This window comes from Cygnus olor, chromosome 11 (genome assembly GCF_009769625.2).
Source record: "Cygnus olor isolate bCygOlo1 chromosome 11, bCygOlo1.pri.v2, whole genome shotgun sequence".
NCBI lineage: Eukaryota > Metazoa > Chordata > Aves > Anseriformes > Anatidae > Cygnus > Cygnus olor.
Window position 1 is genome coordinate 5,049,437 of NC_049179.1, and position 12,045 is coordinate 5,061,481.

General features: G+C 34.9%; 1 protein-coding gene across 2 annotated transcripts in view; it reads right to left on the minus strand.

Annotated features, from left to right (window-relative positions):
• The window catches only part of LRRC49 (leucine rich repeat containing 49), a 42,888-nt gene that overhangs the window by 13,507 nt on the left and 17,336 nt on the right, over positions 1-12,045 (minus strand). For both annotated transcript variants that reach the window (XM_040569556.1, XM_040569557.1), the window contains 2 exons: positions 7,437-7,584; positions 1,248-1,331 (listed from right to left, as the gene is read on the minus strand). In XM_040569556.1, coding sequence (XP_040425490.1) covers positions 1,248-1,331; positions 7,437-7,584 — 232 coding nt within the window. The remainder of the gene's footprint in view (positions 1-1,247; positions 1,332-7,436; positions 7,585-12,045) is intronic.

Here is a 12,045-nt window from a genome sequence, read left to right on the forward strand (position 1 = left end):
CATGTATAAATATTATTTACTCATTTCCCATTTCTTTGGGTTACTGAGACCTGGCACCAAAACTTCAAACCCAAGCAGACTTCAAATTTATCTGTATCTTACATTAAAGAGCACTGTTTAAAAAAAAAAAAAGTGTTTCTAAGACTGTTTTGTTGAATTTTTAGTTTTTGTTTTTTCTTTTGTAAAACAAAAGAATCAAAAAATTCTTGAATGCAAACATACATTCTTGTGCAGTACACATGGAATTCTTTTTTCCATTCATACATTTGGCTCTTTTTAACAAACAGCCTTTAATCTGTTGTTAACATTCTGTTTGTACATAATTCTGAAAATTTAAAAGGTATATTTGCTACAATTCCTCATACAGCCTCTTGCAACTGCTTTTAGTCTAACTCCCCTGATGAAATATGCTTTGACCTAGACAATTTAGTAATATGGATACATGATTACTTTTTTCAGTTTGCCAAATTAGAAGAGATTTTTGTATAACCATTACTGGACGACAAAGAAGTTTAAAAGGCACTCCTATTAAAAGAAAAAAATTGATTTGGGAACACATTCACAGAATAAAGAGAATGCTGATATTCTTATATCCTTGAACGCTGGTCTCCTACTAGCAGTGTTGGTCATTTAGTCACTGGCCTGTAAGAGTATTCTGGAGTGTGCCTCTGTCTCCCCTGTTGGAGCTATTCCATCTCATACGTAAAAGCATTAACCAGGCCTGTCAGTACGGTACAGAAGTGTTCCTCTGAAAAAAGAAGACAGCTGGAGTCTGTTGCTCTGATAACTGCTTAGCTCTTTCCACAGAGAGGAATAACTTCAACAGGAAAGAATGAAGGAAAAGCTACTTCAGAAAACCCTTTATGTCAGCACTCACCTGATGGGGAAGACCAAGTTCAAGGAATCTGAAATCACTGCAAAGTCTCTTGGTTTTACTTTATCTCTAGATTTGAGAAAATGGAGTTTGCCATCCTTTTACATATGTTAGCACATGCACATGCAATTGTGTTTTTTTGTTGTTGTTGTTGGTTTTTTTTTTTGGTAAAGGGTAACTTGAATAGTTCACTGAAGAGTTTCAGATGTAGAGTGAACTGTTTAAGCTGTAAAAAAAAAGTTTAAAAAAATAGAGATACATTGGGAGAACTAAGAAATACGGCAAAAATATTAAGTTATAGAATATTAATGTAAACTAGTTTACAGTAGATTTACCTAATTTTAGTTAGGCTTAGAACAGCCATAAAAAATACCTTAATCAAGCTTTGTTTATGACTTTCACGTTTCCTTTCTTCTTCTTTCCTTGCTGCAACAGATGCCATGCGTCTTTCTTCTTCCTGGATGAAAAAAATTGATAAATTTATAAAAATATGAATTTACCTGATTCTGAAAAGCATTATTAATTAATACTAATTATTAATGTAGTTCTTTGTGTTGGTGATTTGAATACAATTTTAATGTTTATATTATTGTACTATTTTAATATTAAATGTTTTAATATTAAAATAATAAAAATCATTTACAAATAAATCAAGAAATATAAAAGGAATTATTCAAATAGAAATGCTGAAGGCAAAGCTATTTACAAAAATATTTTACAGTTCTTTGAAAAATGTAAAGCACATGATCTGTAAAACAACTAAAACATTTTAAAATACAACAATCCATTATATTCTTTGTATTTTTTGAGTATTTTCTCTAATTAGTAGGGTTTTTCGGTAAGAAAATAAAGAGAGATAGTGAGCTGATTTCCCTTTATACCTAAATCATGATCTAAAATTGTTCTCCTCAAGTTCTGTTAAAGACTGAGGAAAAGTTATCCTTTGGAAGCAGAATACAATGATCAAAGTTATCAAAGGTATCAAAGTTAGCTAGCTACAGTACACAAGCATTATTTCTTGTCAAAATTATTACCTATTCATGTTCAAGAAGAAAGCCATTTATTCCTAAATAATGACAGTCAAGGAAGTGAAGATGTTTAGTTTTCCTGGTATTGCAATTTACTCCTGCAATATAGCCATATTAGGTTGAATGCTCCCTGTTTACAGAAGTCTAAACATTCTCACAGCACAGTATTTTTAGAACATGTTTTTTCCAAGTAACAAAAGAAATGTTCACTATGAAGTAAAAAGTGTAGAGTTCTTCCAACACAAATATTTAGGAAGCATACTTGAACTTATTTTGATTTACTTCATATGCCATTTGGGTGTTTGTATTAAAGTACCTTCCAAGAACATACAGAAAGTGTTTTGGTTTCCCTCAAAATAGAAAGCTCCTATCCTAGACTTTTCACTTCCACTTTCCAGAAAGTTACGTGTTAAGAGCTTTAACAAACAAAAGTGAACAGAAAACATCATAAACCATTAAGACATATTGATATGTCAAAGTTTTGATACAAATAAAACATACTATGCTTACAGAACTGTAAGAACCCCTAAGCACAGGGATAAAAGCCTACTAGAAGGCTAAAAAGGGAACCTGACACTTAGCATTACTACTACATTTTAAGAAAATAATTTCCAAAGTATAATTAGTCAGGGAAACATAGCAGGTGTACACTTATCTGCATACAGCCCCCTGAAGACCAATGACGCACCATAGATTGTGACATCAATCATAAAGGTAATTAAAAAAACGCACAACTGTTTTATGACTCTGACCTCATATACATATTCAACTTAATTCAGTTTAAGGTATGAGGTTTTATTTTTTCACCCTAAAAGAAGCATCTGTCCTTCTGAGGATTAGGTTCTGCCGGCAGCCAAGGGTCTGGTGCCATAGAATTACGGAATAATTCAAGTAAGAAGGGACCTTTGGAGTTCACTCCTCCGTATTCCTACTTAAATAAGGATCAACAATAAATAAATAAAAAAAAACGAAATACACCTATGCAGATACAGAAGGCTTTATAGACCCCAGTACAACAGAATATCACATAACGAAGCCCAATACCTGAAAGGGAAGGTTTAGGGTGAGGCTGAGAAAATCATTAATAAAAACCATGCAGGCATATGCCACAAGCATGAATATATAACTAATAGCACACAATAAAAATACTGTTCCTCAAGATATGAGGCAGAATGCTAAGAATGATAAACATGATTCTCATGACAGCTATTCATCTCATTTACGCATTAAAGTGTACTAAGTTAGCATTTACTTCAAAAAAATGAAAAAAGTCTTAAGTTTTAAAAGTCTTATCTATTAGTGATACTATTCAATAGAAAAGTGGGTTAAAGTTGATTTTTAGCTTTCTATTTAAGCATCTTCATTTGATGTTGCATTTTTGCTTTTAACATGGCTTCCTAAAGCCAAGTTTGTTTTTTTTCCCCTCTCACCAAACTCAGTGTCTTCATCTTCTCTAACAGCTTTTGAACACTTATATAAACACTTGATAAACTTAAATCCCAACTGGAGAGGGGTGCAAATAAGCATACTGGGCATCTGTGGAAGAAGTCAAGGTTCCTACTGCAGTAGCCTGCCAGGAAAGAGTCATCACACTAAGGAGTCTCCTAATACTCTGGCCACAGAAGAAAACAAACCTCTGAGCTCCATGTTGGACAAGGGAGGATGTTTTTCCTGAAGGCCAAAGTGCCAGACCATTACAAACAGACTTGGATGTTCTCTTTTACACTACAATCTCCTTCATTTATTAGTTCTCCACTTGCCATTTAAGAACTTACTAAATGGCTAGGAAGATGGCTTCTTCCTTCTTCATCCACCCACCCAGCCTGCCCCCAAGCATAAGTCTCACTTTCTGCAATGCATAAAACATTAACGAGATTCTGAGACTGCAGGTTTACATTTTCAGTGTGAAGCTACAGCAGTAACAGAACGAAAAAATAAAAAGGCATATTAAAGCTATTATTACCCTTATAACATTTTCCATTAGAGCTGTAAGGTAACTGCCTGTAGCTTTGGCATAGTGAGAGCTCCCCCTGCTGCCACATGAGCTCTACCACAAGTATAACACCAGAGATTTTGGCCAAACGTCTCATTGTGCAACCAGTCTTTCAAGAGGTAACATCCAGCAAGACCTGAGAAAGATCCTGAACAGAGTACAGTGGAACACACACATTCTTCCTCACTACTGTTTTGCTATTATCCAAACAAGTTAATTCCACCAAATGATGCCATTTAAGTCACAGGAGAGAAAGGTACATTAGCACACAATGAATGCAGGATTACATTTCCACACTACAGCTACTTTGAAATTATTCTAATAATTTTACTATAGATTAGAAGTAGTTGTAGTATACATGATATAAACTACTGTAGCTAATAAAAAAAAAAAGAGAATATGAAGAATGGTCTGGAATACACATTTAAGCTTTCAGGGCAGAAAGAAACCAAACTACTACACTTAAAAAAATTCTGCTTATACTCACAGAAGGCAGACTTTTTTTTTTTTGTTACATATACCACACAGTCTATTTTAAAAAGAAGAACAAAGAGTAAGAATGTAAGTTATATTTCTACCAGAAACTTCCTATGGAAAAAAACACAAAATTTCTGACTATTCTTTAAGTGACATATGACAATGAGATATATGTTTTTTTTATTATTATTATTATTTTTAGTATCAACTTCTCATATTTTCCTCAAGACCTTACTTAAAGGATAGGATTACAATCCACAAAAACGAATAAGAAACAAGAAGTTACAGAAGCATCTTGTTTTAAAAGGAAAGAAATTAAATTTTTAGGTGAATACTGATCTATCAAAGTTTGAGAAAGCTAAAGATTCCCATTAAGTTGATGTCTTAGATATGTAATATAAAGTGGATGCGTTTTTCCAGCTGGAAATCAACTTCTAATGTAGACAACAAATACGTGTTTACAGTTTTACAGTAAGTTTTTTCATATACATGCAAAGCCCAAACTTGTTACAGGTGACTGAGCCCCACTGATTTCACTACCAATGATTCTTTGGGTCCATGCCTCAGTGGTTTAATAGCTTAAAATTTGTACTTACCAGCTTAGTAACGAGATGGCAAGAGAAAACACCAACTTCCTCATGGGAAGATTAATAAGATGTCATAATATGATACAATCCCTTGAATAAAAGCAAATCTGCTCCAACTTAAGAAATACTATAACAATTACAATCCAAAAATATTGTGTTGAAAGTACAGTCTTTGATATTTGCAGTAGCTATATGTTTCTTAACAGTTCCTATGGCAGTTAACACCAGACTTTTTCCTCTGATGTACCCCTTTCTCCAGAGGATCTCTAGAAAACGCCTGGCACCAGAGTGTGTGTCTTCCTGAAAACCAGTATGAATAAAGCTTCAAAGTCTTTTACAAACTTTAGAATAAACTGTAAAGGATATTTTCTTTCTTAAAATAGTTTTCTTAGCCCAGTGAAGCCAGCAAGTAAAAGAAAAGTTAAAGTTAAAAGCAGAATAACAACTGTGTAAACCTCGTTTCTCAACTAGAACAGCTTCTGAAACCATTAGTGAAGAATTCCTAGTTAGACAGAACATACATCCTAGTCCAACTCTCAGTTCTTTGCAACACAAAGCAATGAATGCTCAAGTTAGAAATGGTCTGGATGCACTTCAGGCTAATGAATAAAAGATCCTCTATATGTATTAGCTTAGGTATATTAATCAAGCAAGTAAAAGCATATACCCAATACCGTACTTCTACTTCCCCATCAAGTTACATTTGTCCCTATGGCTGACATTACTAGACAGAATAGCTGGATTTGGCATTGCCAACTCTCTAATTGTATCACAAACCTCATGATACTTGTTAGTTTTCTTAAAAACCCCTGTTTCTTAAGTCATATGATTATCTGGGTAACACAGTTTTTATTGGAAAAAATCATACAGACCCCTCTACATGAAGGAAAGGTTTAAAAACAAGTTTTCAAGGCTCAAAAACCAGAAGGCAAATAAAAAGAATGCAAAACACATTCTTTTTACAAGTAGTTTTATGAGCAGCACGACTGGTGAAGCCTGGTTTTCTATGGCTTTTTGTCTTGTGGGTTGATCCTCTTATGTTTAATAAGGTGTGAACTCAGATTAAGCTTTTCCCAAGGCTGTGCATTTCAAATAACTTTTTCCCCTACAGATCCCATATAGTCTAAAAAGGAATTAGAGCTCTTTCTACAGTTTTTCCATCACAGAGTTCTACCAGGATCTGTCTCTTCTCAATAAGGAAGAGAAGAAGAAAAGACATTTTCTTTACATGACTCAAGTTGCTGGAATAATACTGAGAAAACACTCTTTTGAAAAGCAAAGCAATTAGGCAGTATAAACTCACAAAAGAAAAAAAACTACCCACAGGATACCTGGGAACAAATAGTATTTTAGATACTGATAGTAAAATTCTAATAGCGCAAAGTACTTTATTACTAAAATTCATGTTTTCCTCATACATGTAATATTTTACATCATAATTGACTCTCTTCTATACTCAGTGGATTGGCTGCAGGACAACAGGATAGATGCCAAAACAATAGGTGCAATTTATAATGCAGTACAGCCTTCGTACAAAGCAAATAAGCATTTAAAACAAGGAATATTTATCAGCACTTGGTCAAGAAAGACAACACTAATACTGTTACTTGTTAAGTATGTTACATTTGTTATAGAATCAGACTCATTTGGGTTGGAAAAGATCACCAAGTCCAACCATCAACCTCACCCTACAGAGCCCCACCACTAAACCATGTGCCTTAGTGACGTTATCTTCCTGTTGTTCAGATTTATCTTGTAAGATGACAGTGGTACACATCGCTTAAGTAGACACAGAAAAATTAGCATCGCTATTCCCAGATTAAGAAACAACATGGATGACTTAATGGCACGGCCTTCCTGACAGTTTCCCTTCATCCTCTACCTTGGTGCATTTTTTCCAGAAGTCTGTAGTAAGTTGTCTGCACGGCCTTTCTTCCTTATCAGTGTTACTTGAAATGGACCACCAGATTCAGAAATTAAAGGAGAGAGTAGGTTAAGCAAAGAATGCAGAAATGCAGACAAACACAGAAACAGTGTGATCACCAAGTTTCCTTAGGGTAACAGACCAAAAATAATAGAAATAATGTCAGTTTCAGTGTAAACAGACTAATGCTTTGGAAGGAATACCCTGTTCCTCCTCAGCTATACAGCAAACCAGTAAAGAATATGTTGAGAGAGCGCTAACAAAAAGCTTTGCAGTTTCTCATGTCACTTGGCAATTATATCACGTGGTATTTACTAAGTGAAAGAGTTTGATTATTTAAAAATAAATATTTTTAAAATGAAATAAAGAAGTGGACCCTTATATAATACTGCACAAAAGGAAAAAGGTTAAAGTTTTAAATATTAGCATGTCTACGTACAATTCAATTCCATACTAAATAAGTAACTTTTTTCCTACATAGACACATAAAACCCTACATTTTACTCCTAAATTTAAGGAACTAGTAAGTCTGATGAAAATAGAAATTTCTTACTGTGATTCTCTTCATATCTAGCTGTCGGAGCTGCATCATATGATGGAGAACAGTGTGTTTGTACCATGTCTCCTGAGCTATTGGATTGCCATCAAGGGTGATATCTGACAAAGATGAGGAATCAGCAAGGCACAGAATATCCTCAAAACTGTAACCAAAAAAGTTTAAAGTTTTAATGCCATACATTATTAATAATGAAGAGATGGAATATTTTATTTAAGGATAGAATACTAATGTTTACCTGTACTCAAAAAAAAATCCACACATCATATTGCATATGATAAATTAAATTAAAAGTAACTTTAATTAGCAACAGGTGCTGCTGTTTTAATCTCTCCATATACAGATAAGAAGAGATTCAGAATAAGCACTTGTTAGCTAAAAGAATATAGGTTCACCTAAGAATAATAAAATAGAACGCCTATCAACTCATATTCCAAAAATAATACACATTAGTCACCAAAACCAGCATGAAGACCACAGAAAATGTAAGATGAAAAAAAAAAAAGTAAAAAAAAAACAATGTTTCTGGGTGTTTGTGGCATCATCAAATATTGGAAGAAAAACTATAAAACCATCATATCATCTTTAAAATAGATCTATTTTTCTGAGTTCAGTCTACAAATATGAGTGAGTTGTCTTTTTAAGACATTTGATTTGGTTTCCTGACAAAAATAACTGGCCTGTGCAAAATGTATTTAGAGACATACAGCCTGTATCTTGTTCCTTTTACTGAAGATGAAAGGTGTAAAGAAGGCATCTGACCCAGATAAACAGTGCTCTTAAACAACAGATAATTTAACTTGCAGAAGAAACTGAACAGTCATACAAGTATAAATCCCCAACACTTTTTAGCAAAATTATTACAGTGCACAAATAACTGTGCACCCACCCTTACGCACTTTGACCCTCAACAATTGAGCCCGCATTATGAAGTTTAGTAGGCTCAGACGGAAAGTATGAAGCAATTGGGCTCAGTACTTCTGAGTATGACATTTAAAAAAATCTGAGAATGACAAATCAATGATGATCACAAAATACACGCTAAGAAGATCATTTTACTAGATGAACAAATGTTTAAGTTCTGAATTAAGAACCATTTCTGAACTGGAAAATACAGAATTAGTGTCCAAGTATTTTTAAAAAAGCTATCTTACTGATTGCATCAACTGATTATAGTTCCCACCGTTCTTGGTAGCAGGAAAATTCCTCCACTAATACTTGGAAGTACACCAAACCTTAAGAATACCCGGAATTCAGGCTCAGAAATCATATGCAGTAAAAATGCTCATATTAGAGACTGCTGATGAATAAAATGTCAACTGTCATTGGTATCACTCAACTTTCCAACAAACACCCATACAATAATTTGCTGAGGACTAATATTCAGCCACAAAGGGCTTTAGATTTACAAAAATACCAGATTTAAAATGCTATGTCCCTAAAAGTTTCTAGGGGTTAGATAAAATATATTTTTTTTAATGTGGAAACTAAGTGGGAAAATAATAATTTAGAAAACAAAACCAAAAAAGCCACCCAACTACCAAACACCAATCGGTCTCAAGCTGCTGAAATAAAGGCCTGGATGTTTTAAGGATCTGGACACCAACATAAGCTCGCAGGAGTAAATAAAACAACCCAATAAATGTTTCAAAAACAAACAAAACCCCAAACACGGTACAGCATACAAATAACTTCTACATGATATATTCAATGGATAAAATAGAAAAATGGCAACGAAGTCAAAAGTACTACTATCATTTGGTGTGTTAAAACAACATAAGGACTAATGGAAAATGAACTATGCACAGCTTCTGGTGAAGGCAGTAAAGGCACTTAGCAAATGTGAACAATTGGCTGTTTTATACCCGGGGTTTAAAAGAAAAGTCTGATTATCATCTTCCATTTTTTATTTTTGTGTGATCTTATTTCCTTTCCATAAAACAGCTTGTTTAACCACTTTTTTGGATGATCGTGCTGACGTATTACTTAAAATACCTATTCAATAAGCCCCAAAGCTAGATGATGATTTTCCCAACTGACACATCACATTAGTTAGTAAAGCAAACTCAGACATTTTAGGAGAAGAAAGAATAACTGAATTCTCATTGGAATTCATCTACCCAACTGCGGAAACCACCTCTCTTGCACTTTCCTTCCTTCTTCCTAGAAGGATTTACCTCTGGTAGTTTCAGCAACAGAAGATAAATGAGAATTTGGGCTACCTTAGCAAAGTGTTTTTTCGGTGTTTTCAGTTTCACCAAATGGGTCAGCTTGATTAAGCTGTACTTAAGAGTACTTAAGTACTTAAGAGTACTACAGGCAATTTTCCCCTCTGTCAGAGAGGACACATGCCCATTCTCCCAGCCCCATATTAGAATGTGGCTTGGACTCTTGGACTAAGCAGCAGGGTATTCTGCTGTATGCTGGTGTGTGTTCAACCTCCCCAGTGTGTGTGTTCATGGCTACACATTTAGTAGGCATAAGTAGTATGGAAACACTGGCCTTCTGGTAGAGCCTGCTTACTGAGGAAGACAGATGCTCTGTACATTTACATCAATGACTTCTTTAAACCATGTTCTGCAAAGTGGAAAAGCTCTGGAGAAGGAAGGCAACACACTCACTGCAGCCTGGTAGAACTTTCAGAGGAAACTGCATGTTCAAAAAACATTCAAAGAGAAACTGGGCTGTCCCATGTTTCTAATCACTAAGCTACTGATGAAAACAGACATCACCACAGTTAACCTTTCTTTCCTGTATTGCTTTCATTCACATGTATAACAATGTATTTAGAAATCTTCATTCCACTGAGGAAAATATTTTTTTCTTGTTTTGATTAGACTAAGAACATTCCTTCTCCCAGGTTTCCAATTCAGTAACCGATTGAAGAAAAACAATTACATGTCCTTTGAGCTGGCACCTAACTTTTTCCATATGGCTACAAAACCTTCTTTACTAAATTAAAAAAACAACAGAACACTGACCTGGAGAGCTGTGTGACAGTGAAAGCATGTTTTGTTTCTAAGATTTCAAAAAACAGTCTTTTCTAGCTTCACATTAAGAAATGTGAGCAGCAACAACTCTTTCTGAATCTCGGTGGCACACCTTCCCTGAAGCAAACAGCTTCTGTATTCTCTTCCCAGTACCACAGGAGAAATTCAAAGGGTTTTCTCTCTTCTTTATAACCAGTTCTAGAGATACATATCATCAGACAAAGTATGAAAGCCTTGAATTGTAACAACTAAATTCTTCTGTAATGAAGACAGAAATGGGACAGCTTTTGTTTCAGATTTGATTCAACTTCTGCAGCATTTTGTCTGGAGAACAAGTCTTACGAGGAGCGGCTGGGGGAGCTGGGATTGTTCAGCGTGGAGAAGAGGAGGCTCAGGGGCGACCTTATCGCTCTCTATAGGTACCTTAAAGGAGGCTGTAGAGAGGTGGGGGTTGGTCTGTTCTCCCACGTGCCTGGTGACAGGAGGAGGGGGAATGGGCTAAAGTTGCGCCAGGGGAGGCTTAGGTTGGATATTAGGAGGAACTTCTTTACTGAAAGGGTTGTTAGGCATTGGGATGGGCTGCCCAGGGAAGTGGTTGAGTCACCATCCCTGGAGGTCTTTAAGAGACGTTTAGATGTAGAGCTTAGTGATATGGGTTAGTGGAGGATTTGTTAGTGTTAGGTCAGAGGTGGACTAGGTGATCTTGGAGGTCTCTTCCAACCTAGATAGTTCTGCGATTACCTTACTAACACATCTATTCTTAACTAAAAGCTCAGCAGCAGTCTGAGGCCTCCTCTGAAGCAGGATGGGGGAAAAAGTGACAAAACCCATGACAGATTCATGTCTTAAATACTGAAAACTTTAAGAAGGCATTTCTGAATCTTTTATTGCAATTTTAATTCATGTCAGTATGTACTGATGTAAGACTCAAGAATTCTTCCTACCAAAAACAGGAAGCAGTAAACCTTTATATGAGAGCATTACCTCAAGAATGCTACTTTTAATATTTTAATGAACCACTAGTATAAACATACACAGGTTTTGGCAATGTACTCTGTTACATGTTTCAATTTGCAGATTTTCTCTACGCACCAATGTAGAGATCAGAATATCTGTAACTAAATGATTGTCTAAAAGAAAGATAAAAATATAAAAATAAAAAATATAAATATCTATATTATATATAAATATAAAAAATAATTTTAAAATTACCATATGGCCCATGGTAAATGCAAGTGAGTGAGTGAAAAAATACCCTAAACCATTTTAAAAGTGGTGTAGTAAGGGTCAGACGTAGCACAGCCATTCACTAGTATTATGGTTGCATGTAACATCTTCAGTCAGTTCAAACAGTTTATCAAGCCAAGTATCAGACACAGATGGGTCAAGAATGTACTTCCATGTTTAAACATTTACCTGTTAGGAGACATATCTACTACATAACTCAAATTGAGGGAGCAATGAGATTTTTTGGGTTTTCCAACTGCTGAATTTGATGGAATGTCATTTCTACAAAAACATAAGCCAAATCTAGTCATTTTTTTATTATTATTATTTTTGTTAATAATGACTGGTAAATAGCAAGTTAAACTGATCCATTCACCTAGCTACTTACA